General features: G+C 38.7%; 1 protein-coding gene across 1 annotated transcript; it reads left to right on the top strand.

Annotated features, from left to right (window-relative positions):
- The first annotated feature begins 2246 nt into the window (after positions 1 to 2246).
- On the top strand, positions 2247 to 17286 carry LOC137274474 (DNA-binding protein SMUBP-2-like). The gene is made up of 16 exons (XM_067807676.1): positions 2247 to 2431; positions 4123 to 4286; positions 6048 to 6243; positions 6685 to 6785; positions 8148 to 8308; positions 8457 to 8657; positions 9272 to 9496; positions 9668 to 9765; positions 10368 to 10550; positions 10649 to 10767; positions 11321 to 11415; positions 11855 to 11978; positions 12730 to 12906; positions 13368 to 13572; positions 14022 to 14154; positions 15366 to 17286. The coding sequence occupies exons 1-16, from the start codon at positions 2355 to 2357 to the stop codon at positions 16203 to 16205; spliced, it is 3099 nt and encodes a 1032-aa protein (XP_067663777.1). The 5' UTR covers positions 2247 to 2354; the 3' UTR covers positions 16206 to 17286.
- The last annotated feature ends 88 nt before the right edge of the window (positions 17287 to 17374 follow it).

Below are 17374 nucleotides of genomic sequence, written 5' to 3' on the forward strand. Positions count from 1 at the left end.
CACACACACACACACATTATAGGCAGATCCAGAGGAGGAATGGATATGGATGCCGGGGTGCGCACCTCCTTTTAGTCCTGAAAGTATATTAAATGACCACACGAAAACGGGTGAAAATGAACTATGCACCCCGACTTTCCAAAAAGCAGTATCCGTCCCTCTTTGTAAGCCATGCAATACACATTCCCGTGAACATCCTTGTCTGGGAAGTTATCCAAATACAACTGGTGTCTACAACCATTAGGCATAATATGGTTTATGTACATTTAACCCTCACTATCGCGCGTTCGTATTTTATCAAAGCGGAGGATCAACAGTTATTTAAAGCTTATGAAAAGTTTCTAAACCTTTTGCTAAGCAGCGGTTACGTATTTGAAACGTTGTTTACAGACCTGTGGAATTACAGAAAGACTAGGGAGCGGTCGGTGCTTGTGACTCTACTACGACTGGGGGTATTGCCACGGGACTGTTTGTTGTTATACGGACCGAGTACCTAGCTACACCATCACATAATGACGACAGGCCAATAAGGTGCCCTCTGGGCCAGTGAGAATTTAGAAGGATACTGTCCTCGATTCCTCGAACGAAAGGGGATTGACTTCAGTATTCATTGTTCTCTGGTATATCAGTAACTTGCTGTTTCATTTTCATAACAGGACGATCCCTTTTCAATGCTTTCAAGTCTTACATTCATCATGAATGTAAATATCATTAGGCAACTCGAATTACGGGTTTCAGAAAGAACAATATAGATGAATTTTCAGCCGTTTAAACATACACTTGTACGACACATGGATCTGTATGGGATAATACAATTATTGACATTCGTACGAGATAATACATTTAAATAGATCTGTACAAGATAATGCATTCAAACAGATCTGTACAAGATAATACATTCGCGTGGATATATGCATTCACATGGATCTGTACTAGTGTTGGAAAGGTGGTTGAAATCTCACAATTGATGATTTCTTCATTGCCAACGAACAATCATCAAAATGATGAGTGATATATCATAAACATAAACCTCTTTGATTGTTCAAGAAATATTCAGTCATGGCTTTTCAGTTAGCGAAGCGACATTTCTAAGAAATATACAAATATGTTTTCGGGCTCAGAAAACTTCTAAGATATATTCCATCGTCAAGTGTATTTCAAACACTAAAACAGTAGTTCCAAAATCGTTTGTGTTCGATTATGAGAAAATGTGATCGACTGCTTGGTCATTTGGGGAATGCGACCAACATTCGATTATTTCAGTCAGTCGAAACACCACTAATCTGTACAAGATGGGCCTCTACAGTGTTATACATTAAACATAATCTGTAAAGAATTTCCATTTAAATGAATCTGTAAGCATAATGTAGTAAAATGAATTTGTAAGGGTTATTCATTACAATGAATCGTTAAGGATTATTCATTATGAATCGTTAAGGATTATTAATTTCAATGAATATATGCAGGATCTGTGTGAATTATTGTGTGGTGTTTGTTTTCAACACAGATTTACAGCATAAACATTGTTGAGCACTGTGGGAGAAATCGAGAATCGAGACTTTTACAATTCAAATACATGTACATGCACAATATGGAATCCAACACAATTTATTGACATGACAAATGAACACAATTGTCATTGGTTATTTAAAGACAAAACCAAACTATTTTCATATCTGACGTGTTTTTAACATTATGTGTTTTCAAACTTTAGTTATCGGTGTTGCCAGTCTAGTAATGTTTTCATAATGTTTGTCATTTTCAGTCGGTCAAATTCAATTTTCCATTGTATTCTCACTCTCTGCCCCATGGCTATATTATATCGAGTGACTTTACAAATTACCTTTTAAGTGAGTAGTATAGCCCCCAGAGAAACCATATTCTGTTGTTTTTATGACAACATATACATCCTGTTTGATAAAATAATACTGTTAGTTATTAATTTTTTTCACCATCTTCCCACTAACGTATTAAGTAGTGCATTGTGCACTTACTAGTCCCATACGAGTTGTATCCCTTGTTCTAGTAGGTCTTTGTCAAACGCCACATAAAGTAATAGTATACACGAAGTTTGTTTCTTATGAAAACTCAGTTTCAAAAAACACAATTGAGTCAAATCAATCAATATATATATATATATTATGGAAAAAAACATATGTCTATCAGTTTTTTTAATCTGGAATAATTGTATTTGAACTTGAGGGCTCAACGCAACTCCATATCGACAAAATGATGACGGGAAAAGTATTTACGGTTAGAGTTATCTTCCCTTGACATGGCTGCGCCCATGACTTGTGCAAGTTGTGTGTTCATATATTGAAGCTTAGTTGGGAAACGACCAAAGCTCATAGAAAATGACTTTGGAACTTTTTGTTAGGAAAACTCTAGAATTGTTGAATAAGGAGAGAGAAGCAGAAGTTGAAGAAACGAGGTAAGAGTTAGATACTGTCACTGTCAGACTGTTATTGCCATCAATGAACGTCATAACAAACCAAAAATACAAACATTCTACGACCAACGGATCCAAGCATTGATAGAATTCAGCATTGTTGGAGTCGAAGAGTTATTTTTTATTGTGGCTGTGAACAAAATACACTGCATTTGCGTCCATTAGTCAAGAGAGGATCCACATATCGTGGGATTAAATCTCAAACCCACTGTCTATAGACAGTCTGGCGTCTCCTATTCTCGCGGTACTTACGGATATCGGCTGAAAAGATCATACCAACAGTTCTTTTCGTGTGTATGCTTGTTGTTTTTAAATGAAGAGATTCTCCCTCTAACATCTGCACTTATCAACTGCTTGATCCATCAGGTGTATTATCGCACATGAGCTCGATGAAAAACATGGTCGTCTGCCGCTGACTTTTCGAGGCGTCTCCCATTCTCTCGGCATAACGAGAAAGTAACATTATTAGGTGTAAGGAAGGGAGATCCTAACGGCAAGGGTGGGGAAAAGTTACGATTTTTCCAAGCTGGTTACAACTCCTGAATATTCGTTACATTGCAAAATTTTGATAATTCACAGGCTTTGGCTTCCTAGTTATCGGTCATTGATGTAAACAACTGCTAAGTATCATGCATGGGCAATCTCAGCAGAAAATCTGTTTACCGCGAGAATAGGAAACGGCCCTATACTATGATATAGCCATAGTGCAATCAGTACATTACCATTGCATTTGACAAACATGGAGATGGAAATATGTTATATAGCTAGACGTTTCCACAAGAGCAAAAATATGTGGCTGAAGGGGTTCTTGTCGCACAGGAACTACAGATATATATATGCCGATATTAGAATACAGTTTACTGGTTTAACATGTATATACATACGAGAATAATTATCATTAGAAGAATTTGATTTGGATTACAACAATATGTGTGTTTAATTAGGGTAGTGGGGTAGCCCAGTGGTTAAAGTGTTTGCATACATGACAAGGACCCAGGTTTGATTCCCCACAGGGTACAATGTGTGAGGCCCATTTCTGGTGTCTCTGGCTGTACACATTTTTTTCTGCAAATGATGATTTTGTATTTAAGGCTTGTAGTGTGGCTCTTATATTTTTTGGACCCGTGAAGGTCCTGGGGTAGAATAGGCCTTCAGCAAAACATGCTTGCCATAAAAGGCAACTGTACATGTTGTAAGAGGCGGCTAACAGGATCGGGTGGTCAGACTTGCTGACTTGGTAGACACATGTCATCGGTTCCCAGTTGTGCTGATCGATACTCATTTTGTTGATTACTGGATTGTCTGGTCCAGACTCCATTACTTACAGACCATGCCATATGGCTGCAATATTGCTGAGTGCTGCGTAAAACTGAAGTCACTCACAAATATTTTTTGAATTTAGTTATCATGGTTATAGACTGGTGGTGTTAACCAAATTGAGTCATCTTTTTGCAACAGATGAGAACATTTCTAAATAAATGAGAATATCATTCTCTTAACTTACATCGAGAACACATTCTTCACTGAACCATTCCTGCTCCATGTTTCTATACCTATTTTGGGGGAGCAACATTTATATACAGATACATAAATAGGTGTAAAATTGCTGATTTGAAGTATGACATTATTCACTGAATACATGTTCATAGACTCTCTTTATGAAATCTTTACAGGGTGCTAACAGAGAAATTACCACCAAAAGAATTACAGAGACGAGGTGTATGCTTGCTGAAGCTTCGTTTGACAGGAAGAAATTCAGGTCTCTATGGAAGGACACTAGTGACTTTTGAGCCTTTCTGGGCAGGCAAAGACTTCCCTTCACACAATCTCACCCCAGGTATGTGTACATGGTTTCATATTCATGGATAAAAATTAGGATGAAAACTGTTCAAGCCTAACAATAAATAGTGAGAAGTGATTGCTCCTACAAAGCATAAAATTTTCCAGTCTGTCAGGATATCATCATCACTAGGACCCACTTTTCATGACATGCTAGATTGACTGTAGAAATACATGAGAATTGGGTAGTCTAAACTTCTGATGAATCATTAAGGTATAATGTCTCTCATGAACACATGGTTAGTATGTCTTTTCATTCAAATTGAATACTGTGTTTTAATGAACAAGGTGTACACAGGGTATAATATATTATCATGCAAATATAATCTTACAAATACTGACTGATTGTTCAAATTTTAGTAGGTTCCAAACTAGCAAGATTATCTTTAATTGTTTGTTGTTTAATGTGGCACTCAGTATCAATCCACTTCCAGCAGCCTGGTGGTGGTCTGTAAATAATCGAGTCTAGACCAAACAATCCAGTGATCAACATCTTGAGCATTGATCCTCACAATAGGAATCCAGTGACATGTCACTCAAGTAAGCAAGGCTGACCACCCAGTCTCGACAAGCATGTGTTTCTGGAAACAGTCTTCATGGATGCACATCCTTCGTACTTAGATCTATGCCAGACTACTTAGATGCTATCAGATGTGTACTTTTTATATTAATGGTGTCTCAGATTCACAGGGTAGCTCAGTCGGGTCAACATCTCCTCATAAGACTTATTCCTTTCTACTTCAAGCTGCAGGGGTTTTCACCATAAGAGTCAGATGGTACATTAGAGTTAAGTTTATTGTATGACTTGATCAAATATATTTGTCAAATTAACAATGTTAATAACATCATCCTTCTTCACCATTCAGTCTGTCTAAGGAAACTTAGCCTCAGTACTTTTCGTTACACTCCACTACTGAGTCTAACAAAACCTTATGGGAGGTTGCATCAGGTAACCTTTGAGATTGATCAATCAGCTTACCAAATCGTGAAAGTGGACATTCGCACATACCTTTTGAACTTTTTATCTGGAAAAGGTTTGTACCCGAACGATTCCGAATGATATTTAGCATATGATCACTTCCGGGTGATACACATGGCGCATGTACAACCATGACAACGGTGAGAAAACAGTCGCTGAAAATAGTGTTTGGCAACATTCAAGGATGTCATCTTGCGGAAATATTAGTTAATGGTAACCATGTTAACAGTAACACCAAAGCATATATACTGCAGGTCAGATAAATGTGTTATATGCAGATTTTTGTTTGTGGAGAGATCTGTGAGAGTGACATGAATCCCTCCGATCCCAAAGTAGTAGCTGTTGTCTGATTGGTGAAATCTGTTTAACCGTCTCATTATTAATTGGGTGGTCATAGGTTGCTCAAAGGTTACCTGACACGACCTTCGACTAGGGTTTGTTAGACTTAGTGGTGGAGTGTAACAAATAACACTGAGACTAAGTTTACTTAGACTGCCATTCAATGAAATGAATTTTTGGTATTTCAGTTTGGAACATGAAGCCACATCAAATAAGGTTTGTTGTAAGAGCCACATCTCATCAGTAGATGGATTGGGTAGTCAGACTCAGGATCTCAGCTGATCACGTTTTTTTGTTACTATTGTGCTGAGCAGTGTGCATCATTATTAACCGACCATCATCGTCTAGCTGTGAATATTAGCACGTGAAGCTCTGAAGAATAAACAGAAAACACTTTCAAACCTTAACTATTTAGTTAAATGGTTGCTGGTTCCTTTACAGGAGATATTGTTGGTCTGAGTTTATCCCAGGGAGAAACTCAGAATGAATCACTGGCTTCTGGCATTGTGTCGAAGGTGGGACAGTCACAGATAAGCATTGCTTTTGATGAGACACATGATATCTTCAGTCTTGATGATGAGGTCCAGTACAAGCTCACCAAGCTGGCTAATGATGTGACATACAGGCGCCTCAAGAGGTGGGTAGCTGCGTGGAATGTGTAGTAGGGCTGTTATGATTCACTTTTGTACTTGGTAAATAGAAGTACTTCTCTTCATGAGTTCAAACAAAGAGCCAAGGACCCATTCCAAGATCAGAGCTTTATGTCTGATGATATGAAATGGCTTGGTGGAATGTGGCCCAGTTCCCAAAACTTTGTTAGCTCTATGACTTTGATAACATGTTTTAGATTTTCTCACTGTTTTAGATTGTTATTACAGTTTTATTATGAATGAGGTGTGATTGATTGTGTGTAACAATTTCTTTGTACCGAGGATTGAAGCTCATGGGACCAGCCTCAAGCTGTCTTGTTCTCATTCTGTTATGGGATGTAATATTAAAAATATATGTTATATTGAGGACAACTGCATGAAGTAACATCACCTCACTCATTCTAAAATCATGGCATATATTTTTCCAGAGCACTGAATGATCTGAACAACTACTCAAGTGGGCGAGCATCCCATCTTGTTAACATTCTGTTTGGTGTTTCTGAGTTGTCTCCCCCTACTGACCCTACAGGTTAGCAAATATCAACTCTTTATCAAGTTTGTGGAATCATTTTGAATGTGCTGCGTAGCTTGTGCAAGCGTATGAGATGCCCTTAGACAAATGCCACTAGTATATCATATCTTCAGTGTACCATGTCATCAGTATACCAGGTCATCAGTATATCAGCATATCATATCGGTATGTCATATCAGTATAATGGTCATCAGTATGTCATAACAGTATGTCGTGTCATCAGGATGTCATATCACTACAGGGATAAAAATTATTAGTGCCACTGCACTGATGGCATGGCTAAATTTGAAATGGCACGGTTGAATTACCAGCGTGCCCTTAAGGCACACATAATTTGTTTGCCAAAGTGCATTAAAGTATGTTTTCACCGTTGCTATCTTTCATGACTTAAAGTGACATTATGAACAATGACTAGGGATAAAGTGTACAGGTCAGACAACCAGCTAATCATCAATGTCTTTCCAAAGTTTCAGGTCCGCAAATAAACAAACATACATATCTAGCATTGTTTTATTACTCATGATTTTATAATATTAGTGAATGTTACAGCACAATATCAACTTAAACATTCACTTCAAGGCATGTAATGTTTTGAAGTTCAGTTTAACAGACTTATGAATTTATGACACACCTGAAATTGAAATGGCACACTTAAATTATCATGACAGTAACCATGAGGCACATTTGAAAAAAAACCTAAACTAAAAAAACCCTAAAGTTTGATCCCTGCGCTGTATTATGTCATCAGTATATCACATCAGTGTATCATGTTTTCTGTATGGCATATCAATATAATGCCTTGTGTATGTCATCATCAGTATATCATGTTGTTCCATGTCATATCTCTAAAACATATCAGTACAGCATGTCCTCCAGCATATGATATTATTAATATGTCATGTCCTCTGTATATTGTGTCATCAGTATGTCATGTCATCAATATGCCATGAGTATTTCATATTAGTATGCCATCTCATCAATATGTCATATCATCTTTATGTTGTCATCAGTATATGTCATATCATCAACATGTCATTGATGTCATCAGTATGTCATCATCAATGTAATTGATATGTCGTGTCATCAGTACATCATGTGATCAGTATGTCACATCATCAAAATGTTATGCCATGAATATGTCATGTCATCTGTATGTCATGTAATCAATATATCATATTAATATATTGTGTCATCAATATATCGTGGTATCTGTAAATCATGTTATCAGTTTGTCATATCATTAACATGTCATGTTTTCAGTGTACCATTTCAGTTTTATGACCACCCAAGGAGTCATGCACAGTTTGACGAATCTTGTCTTTAATGTTTCAGATATCAAGAGTGTCTTTAATGTTTCAGATATCAAGTATGTGAATGAGTCCTTGGATAAATCTCAGAGAGATGCTGTTGAGTTTGCCCTTCGTCAGCGTGAACTGTCTGTGATCCATGGTCCGCCTGGTACAGGGAAGACGACCACAGTGGTGGAGATCATCCTCCAGGCAGTCAGGAGGGGCATAAAGGTAAGTTCACTGTTCAGGTTAAACTCACTTGTTTTTAGATCTTCTTGTGACAGATGCATATATAAAATGAGTAAGGATAAGAATCTTTTGGCTTTTTGGCAGATTTCAACAATTCTTAGAGTATTTGTCAGGCCTCTTATGGTTGTAGGTTTTGGCATGTGCCCCGTCTAACGTTGCTGTGGACAACCTGGTTGAGCGCCTGTCTCATCATCTGCAAAAGATTTTGAGGATCGGACACCCTGCACGTCTGCTCCCCCATATTCAGAAGTACTCCCTGGATGCCATCGTCTCTGGTAGCGAGGAGAATAAACTGGTCCATGATGTACGCCGAGACCTGGACAAGGCCATTGTGAGTGACTCAATGACAGTTACAATCCAATAGTGATGTTATTAGTAGGGCTTCCCATTAGGCTCTATGAACTTGCAAAGCGGATGTCAAGACAATCTCTTTAAGTGAGCAAATTGTATCCATGTTATTGTTTGCATGGTTTTAATATAATAGATACTTATTAGTTATTGAAACATGATGACCTCAAAGTAAAACATCAGTAGGTTGACCCAGTTAAAGTGTTCTCTGGACTCATGTTCATTGAGGTAGCCTTGGTGTTAAAATGTTCATTCTTCACACCCAAGACACAAGTTCGATTCACTACATGGGTACAATGTGTAAAGCTCATTTTCGGTGTCCCTTGCCATTTGACAGATTGAATATTGCTAAAAGTAGCATAAAACTAAACTCACTCACTCACCTGTGTTTTACATGGCGTATAGGTATGACATGAGAAAGCTGAATACCATGCTGCACTTTGACAAGAATGCTCAGGTGTTGCAAGTGGCCTCTGAACCGACCACTCTGTTTTATCCAAAAGACAACCTCTCAGTATCTTGGTATGACATCTGAGTATTGAATCACTTGATTAGCTTTGAAGTGGCTACAGTGTAATGCTTCTGTGTATGTTTCAGTCTAAGGTGAAGCAGACCCATAATAAGGGAGAGAAGCGGACTTTGCGAGAGGAGATGCGGCATCTACGTAAGGAGCTGGTCCAGAGGGAGGAGACAGCGACAAGGGAGATACTGCGCCGTGCTGATGTTGTCTTGGTGACACTGACCAGTGCCTCTGCTGCTGGACCACTGAGACTTCTGGATGAGGAACACTTTGACCTGCTTGTCATCGACGAATGTTCCCAGGTACATTCACAAGCAGTACATAAGGACTGATTTGTTTGGCATAATGACTTTGGAGAATATTTTTGAAACCAAGACCAATCAAGATAATGAAAAACGAAACTGTAACCAACTCTTTTCCTCATGTGAAATCAGGAAGATAAAGAATACTGAAGTTGACTATGTTTTACATAGGCACTTGAGGCTGCATGTTGGATGGCACTGCTCCAAGCTCCTCGCTGTGTGTTGGCTGGGGATCATCGACAGCTGCCTCCCACTATTCTGTCACATGAGTAAGTTCCCCATTCCTCGCTCCTCGCTGTGTGTTGGCTGGGGATCATCGACAGCTGCCTCCCACTATTCTGTCACATGAGTAAGTTCCCCATTCCTTGCTCCTCGCTGTGTGTTGGCTGGGGATCATCCACAGCAACCCATCACAGGAAGTCATGTGAACTTGAATTAAAGATGTTTAGTTTTACCCCATTCTGCAATCATCTTTGTACCCATTTCAGCATCAGTGTCATTATATACGTTATTCAGTCAAACCAACTGAATAAGAGAACTACCTGTGAACATCCATTAGTTATGGGTCATTGTGTCACTTGTCATATGTGAAGGAAACAGTATTGGCGAGTAGTGATACTGATTCATAATGTTTGGATATAAGGGGACATAACTCTGTGCATTTGTATGGGACAATGAGGGTCATGAGGTTCCTTTCCACAAAGTGACTTACAGACTATCATAAGCCTGTGTTAAAGTATGGTAGTTACAATCTTCATAATGCTACAATTGTGTTTTGGAATCTACATTTGAAACACATTAATTGAAGACACACAAAGGTTGGTCTCTTTAAGTTAACGTTTACCTGTACTATGTATTTGATATGTTCCAGAGCAGCTCGGGATGGTCTTGAGCTGACACTGATGGAGCGTGTGTTGAAGGAGCAGGGGGATGAGGTGGTGAGGATGTTGACGACGCAGTACCGTATGAACGAGAACATTATGCAGTGGTCCTCTGACCAGCTGTATGATGGCCGACTAATCGCTCACGACTCTGTCAGGACACATCTGCTCAGGTACACTCAGACTGAATAGCCAGGTTGTCATTAGTGATATCTTATTCAGACAAAACTTTGATGAACAATGAAGGTTGTATACTCATTACTATATGCAGAGACTTGCCTGGTGTGACTGACTGTGAAGAAACTAGTTGCCCCCTGCTGCTTGTAGATACAGCTGGTTGTGACCTGTTTGAATTGGAACTACCTGAAGAAGTGTCCAAGGGAAATGAAGGTGAGATTAATGTTGTTTCAAGGTAATAACATGAAAAATAGACAGTTCTTTGCAGGCTAAAGTGATGTTTGATGTTACAACTGATGTTGAGTGACTGAATATTGTGTTAGCAATATGTGGGCAACATCATGTGGGACACCAGAAATGGGCTCCAAACAATGTACCCATGTGGGAAACTAAAGAGCGGTCATTGGTGTGACTAGCGAACGTTTTAACCACTTGGCTTCCCCACTGTCAAAAAAGCTAATGTTTAGTATGTAGTGACTACAGAAAAGTACAGATGTTGTATGTTTTGGGTGATTAATGCCCCAAAGTAGTAGAATCTGTACTTTAACAAGAAAGTGTTCTCCAAATTAAAAGATACCACACTTTTATTTTTTTTTATCGAAGATGTAATCAAACCCTGTAAACAGACCAATGATTCTCCTTTGTCTACTATTTATTGCTGATCTGATCATGGAACAGTCAGGCTGTTTCTTAGACAAAATTCCAAGACACTCCAACAGTTATCCTTTCAGCTTCACCACTGAAACTGGTTCATTATTAATTACAGGGGAAGCTGATATAGTGGCCTCCCATGTTGAGAAGTTGATCTCTAGTGGTCTGCGACCTGAGGATATTGCAGTTATTGCCCCTTATAACCTTCAGGTAATACCCCTGTATTCTACATGTGCTTTGATGGAAAGAGACCTGCTCATTGCAGAGATAGTGGGGAGACATCAATCAGAAGGGCTGAATCAAAACGTGCTTGTGCATGTCATCAGTATGTTTATCAGAAGCACATGTCAGTATTATGAGGATAGGGGTTTGGGACAGCATATGCGATTAATGTGGTTTTAGCTAAAACCGAAGTGACACACATTGCCAGCCTATTTGGATTCTTTTATACAATATACTTGTACAAGTGCTAGAGCCTAAATTCATCTGAACATAGCACTGTTCATAAACAGTTGTAGCTGGTTGTTTGATCCATTTTCTACTTAAACGTACACAAGAAAAATCTCACAATCCTTTACAGGTCACTGTCATTTTGTAGCTGTGTTATTGTTTTGGTGAACAATCAATTAAATCATGTTTTGCTGAAAAGGTGGAGTTACTTCGTGTGAGACTGTCACCAACATATCCAAAACTGGAGATCAAGTCTGTGGATGGCTTTCAGGGGAGAGAGAAAGAAGCTGTTGTCATCTCTTTTGTCAGAAGTAATTCAAAAGGTAAATTATTGTGTATTAGGATGTAGTGCAAGCTGACATTATTGGTGTCTAATTATTTACTGAACTCAACAGTGAATATACAAATATACTGAACAGCAAAAAGAAATGCAACTGTTGACTTTTTGTCAAGTTTTTAAATAGAAGATATAAGCATGAATGCTTACTTTTATGAGATTTCAGTTTTTCAAAACTTACATTTCTTTTGCTGTTCAGTATATTTTAGATTAGCATTGGTCTTCAGGAACCCATGCATATCGCAAACACTGGGAGAACAAAATATGAAAATTTGGGTAATGAATACAAAAACAAAACAATATTTTATCCATCATTCATTGAATTGTGCGAAACAATCACATAATAAATGTTTTGACCATATTTACTTTGTTATCATGACCAGTGACAATACTAGTACTACTGTCACGTTAAACAGATAAAAGTGTTGCCAGACTTGGACATACTGTTTAAACTGTTTCAGTCACTGTTTGGCTGAAATACTGCCGATGTGACCTGACATCTTTCTCACTAAGTCACTCATGAATATTCAGTTGTAGCAGTTGTGAATGTTATTTGATTTTCTCAATTCAAGGGTGAATCTCATCACACCCAAGTTGTAGCACTAACATTGCTTGTGGATCAGTCAGTGTCTCTTTTGAGATATCCATGACTATTACCTTGCCTTCCATATAACCAAGGTTGAATTCAAAACATTTTCTTCATGGCTTCATCATCTGTATTGTGTCTGGATCAACAGGTGAAGTGGGCTTCCTGGCAGAGAATCGTAGAATAAATGTGGCCATCACTCGAGCACGACGCCACGTGGCAGTGATCTGTGACACAGAGACAGTCAGTCATGACAAGTTCTTGAAGACCTTGGTGGAGTACTTCACAGAGAGGGGTGAAATCTGGTCTGCCCAGGAATACATTCAAGGTGATAACTGATGAATGGATTTCACAGGTTTCAGCAGTTTCTGAATGTGTTTATTCATCTTGTTATTTAACATCACATTTAGCAACTGAGTCAACCCATTTTGTTCTTGGGAGTTAGGGGGTTGTTATTGATTTTGCACATGACATTATGGGAAGTTCGTTTGTTTATAACAGCATCTGGTCATGGAGCCATGTTTCTTCAGGGCAGAATCAGTATTGAAATCAGATAAAACCTATGTTATTATAATCATGTTGATTGACTGGTTAGCCTAGTGGTTAGAGTGTTTTATTGTAGCTTTGATTTCACAGAGTTTTTGTTCCACTGTTGGTATGAAGTGTGAGGGCCATCTTGATTTGACTCACTGTACTTTTCCTGGGATGTTCCTAAAGATGGTTGGAGACCAGTTACTCTGCTCATTCCATAGAATCTTCCCTCCTTTACCTTCACTTGTGTTTTATCAGATGGCAAGGTGACCCACACAAGTTCGCGTCCTGAACAGCTGGAGAATCTGTTGTCTGTCAAGTCCTCCACAAAGCAGAAATCTAAAAGCAAAGGTGAAGGTGGTAAACAGAGTAAAGGTGACAAGGGTCACCAGAAGCAGGTGAAGAAACCAGGTCAAAGGTCAAATGAAGGTGGTGTTAGACCCAAGCAGTCAACGTCTGAGGAGTAAGTACACGTAGCGATCAAGAGCAAATGTTCAGACTTAACATCAAAGTGTGTTTGATGTATCTGCAGGATAAGTGACTGCAATATCTTTCACTGAAAGCATTTCAAGGAATGCACTTTAATTTCATTGATATAAAATATGTAGAAAATATATATTTTCAGTCATATTTTGTTAGGGACCATCCACTATTTATGGATAAGGGGGTTGATGAGGATTTTTATGGAGAAGCATTCACAATTTGAATGCCCCCCACCCCCAAAATTTATGTACAAAGTAGGTAATTATAACATTGTGAAGCCAGGTGTCCTGCTTGAAACTAAACCGAACCACAACATCATACATAACAAAGATGCTGTCATCCATGAAGCATTTTACTTTCTTTCCTAATTTGTAACTTCGTTCCACCTGTAGGTCCTCATTGCCATAATTATCCTGTATATCCATTCAGTGCTGTGCGTGATGTGGAGGAGAAGGAGGCGGAGTTTGTCAAGTACTTGGAGGACTTCATAGCCAACCCTGATCAGACATACCTGGACTTCCCAGCATCCCTCAACTCTCATGACAGACTGATTGTACACCAGGTACATGGCACCTGATTTCATGTATATTTGCTGTTCCATATGGTAATCAGACTGAAGCAAGACCTGCCATTTTCAGGTTGACTAGTCAAACCCTCAGACAACACATTGGATCTGAAGTGATTATATCTGTCATGTCCTGAAAAATGCAGTCCTTTGCTGGCATGTCAGCCACACGTTTTCATGGCCAGTACTTGCATAGTATCAGGATACTGAGAATGGCACAGTAGTCTATTGGATAGAGTTTTTGCTTGGAGAGCCAAATGTGTTGGGTTTGATTCATTATCACAAGATACCAAAAGACATTAACAGAAGGTTCTTGATTTTGCTCCTCTTGCTGTTTGACATTTTGGCTAAAACAAAGACTGGTCAGCTGAAAGCCTTTACTGAGTGGAATGTCTGAGTGGAACATCCATGTTAAACCGTGCCATGACATCTCAGAGGACTTGCTCTGTAAAACAGCCTTAGAATTAGTACAAATTTCAACATCCACAAACATGAGCATGTTGTCTTAAATGTGTCAAAACTCATATTCACCACACCTGAACTTAATGATGAAGATGCATTGTTGAAGGGCTTATCACTCACTAACTCAAGCAATCACTCTCACTCAAGCAATCACTCTCACTCAAGCAATCACTTACTCACAGTGGTTGCTAGAAGTTTCACTATAGTTGCTCTGATCAAATTTTATTATCCTTGAACATCCAGGTTAGAATTGGTCTTCAGCAACAATGATGCTGTTGATCACTTTATTGTCTCGTCCAGATTGGATTATTTACAGACTGATGTCATATAGCTGGAATATAGCTGAGTGTGGCATTAAACAACAAAACAATGAATCAAATATGATTTTTTTAATATATTTTTCATTATCCTGACTCATGCTTATTACGCTCATCCTTTCTCTATGCAAAGATAGTGGAACACCTGAAATCTCTTTGAAATTCCCTTCTTTTGAAGCAGACAACAACCACACTCACCCACAGGAAGCCTCCCTGTTTTCGCGCCAGTATTTGTCACTTGACCTGCCATACTTGTCACTCTCTCTGTAAATACATAGCCTGACATGAGAATTTACTGTGAAGTCCAATGTGCCTGTCGGGCAGTTGGGAAGGTTTGTTGTCATGAGTCAGGATATGTAGAAAATGTCAATTTTATTTAGAAAATTACACATGCATGTGTTTATCGTGTCTGTTCTTTAACTCTTACAGTTATCAGAGAAACTTGGCTTACTCCATATCAGTAAAGGAGAAATGAAGGAAAGGCACATTGTTGTGTCCAAACCAGGAACTGTTCATCAGGAGGTCAAGGCCATGACCTCTGACACATCAGGTCAAGATCATAAACCTGATGTCAGGGTCAAAACTAAGACAAACAGAAAGGATCAGAAGAACACACAAAATAAAGAAAACAAGCAAATGAATGATGGTAGTGTTGTGCCTGATGCTGAACAGACAGATACATCTGAGAATTGTGATGAGACTAATGTAGAACAGGTTGAAAAGAAAAGTGATAAAGTAACTTGTGAAATATGTGGTAAGGAGGTTCTGAATGCAAACATCCAACTGCATTCTCTTCATTGTGCTAGACAGGTCAAGGCCAATATGACAGGCCAGTCATCAAAAGTTGAATCCAAATCCAAGAAAAAGACAAAAAATACAAAACAGGACGCAGCTTTACAACGTACAGCATCTGCCTTGGATAAAATCAAAGACGATGATTTTGATAGTTTGATAGCAACGGTGCAGAAACTTGACAACAGGTGCTGTTTTACAAAATGTAAACAGTTCACAACAACCTTGGGTCATACCTGTGACTTCTGCTCAAGGAGGTTCTGCCTGGCCCATCACATCCCCGAGATCCATGGATGTGGAGCTGATGCTAAGGCTGCAGCCAGACAGGCCATGGTCAAGGAAGGAATCCTCTTTAGGGGCAATGTTGCACCACAGAAAAAACTGGACCCTAACAAGCGAGCTGGTTTACAGAGAAAGTTGGATAAGAAGCTAGATGAGATGGCAGGAAAACGTTCATCAAAGAATAGCAAGAAATGATATTAGGCCGATCCTGTGGATATGTACTACTGAACCGTTGCTAAGGAACTAGTCACCTTTGTTATCTGCTGTGGCCTTTAACAAATGTTGAGTAGTGTATCTTTGAATGAAAGAAGGAGGAATGTATTTGAAAGTTGTGTTTTTTGTAAATTGACATAGGGTTTGATTTCCTATGTAGGTATTATGTATGGAACTCATTTCTGTGCTGTGATTTGAATATTGCCAAAGCATCACAAAACCTATACGTTGTTCTGCAGCTATTTGATGAAATTGGGCATCTTTTATAAAAAAAAACTGATCTGCTGGTATGCTGAGTTAGTCAAGAGGCAGAATATGAATTTTCAATTTAGATTTTGACTAAACCATTGCAGCATGATAGCATGACCCTGAATTACGAATATCATGAAGGTGCAAAGCTGACAAAATCATACCGTAACCCCACCACACACTTACTTCCTCATTATGTGTCAGAGAAGTAATTTTAGAGACAATGTCAAAAAGGTTTTCAAAATGATGCTCATGCTGTCGATGACTGGATTGTCTGGTCCAGACTTAATTAGTTACACATGTCTGCCATATAGCTTCTTTGAGTGACATTTGACTGGCATCACTTGCTTGGTAACCATGTTAGAAGCTACATCAAAACGTTCTTTGTGTTATATTAAAGAAATTGTATATCCACAGAACTCTTCTTCTTGTTCTCTGCCTTATCGCTGGAATATGCTGAGTGCGGCATAGAACAGCAGACACAACAAACACAGCTTGAAATTTGGCAAGCATGTTTTTTGAAGACATTTTGTTCAAATTAATATATTTTTAATGATGTTTAGGAAAATAATTTGAAAATCAAATTTTACAAAAACCTGTTAGTTGTCAGAGAGAGAGGACTGGTGGTCAGTCTTGGTGATGCCAACTCACCCAAACAGCATGGATTGTTGCCCATATATGTCAGTCACTGGACAACCAGCTTGCAGATGGAGAGAGAGAGAGAGGGAGAGAGAGAGAGAGAGAGGTCGAGAGAGAGAAAATACTGATGGTATTTGCTGTTGTTCATTACTGTGATAATAAATATGTCCTCTCATTATTAGTCATGTTTTCTTTTATGTTAACTCTTCCTGAGAGTCTTGTTCTGTGATGTTTTTACCCTTATGGTTGGTGTAGGACAGACA

The sequence above is a fragment of the Haliotis asinina genome, chromosome 2 (assembly GCF_037392515.1).
Source record: "Haliotis asinina isolate JCU_RB_2024 chromosome 2, JCU_Hal_asi_v2, whole genome shotgun sequence".
Lineage (NCBI taxonomy): Eukaryota > Metazoa > Mollusca > Gastropoda > Lepetellida > Haliotidae > Haliotis > Haliotis asinina.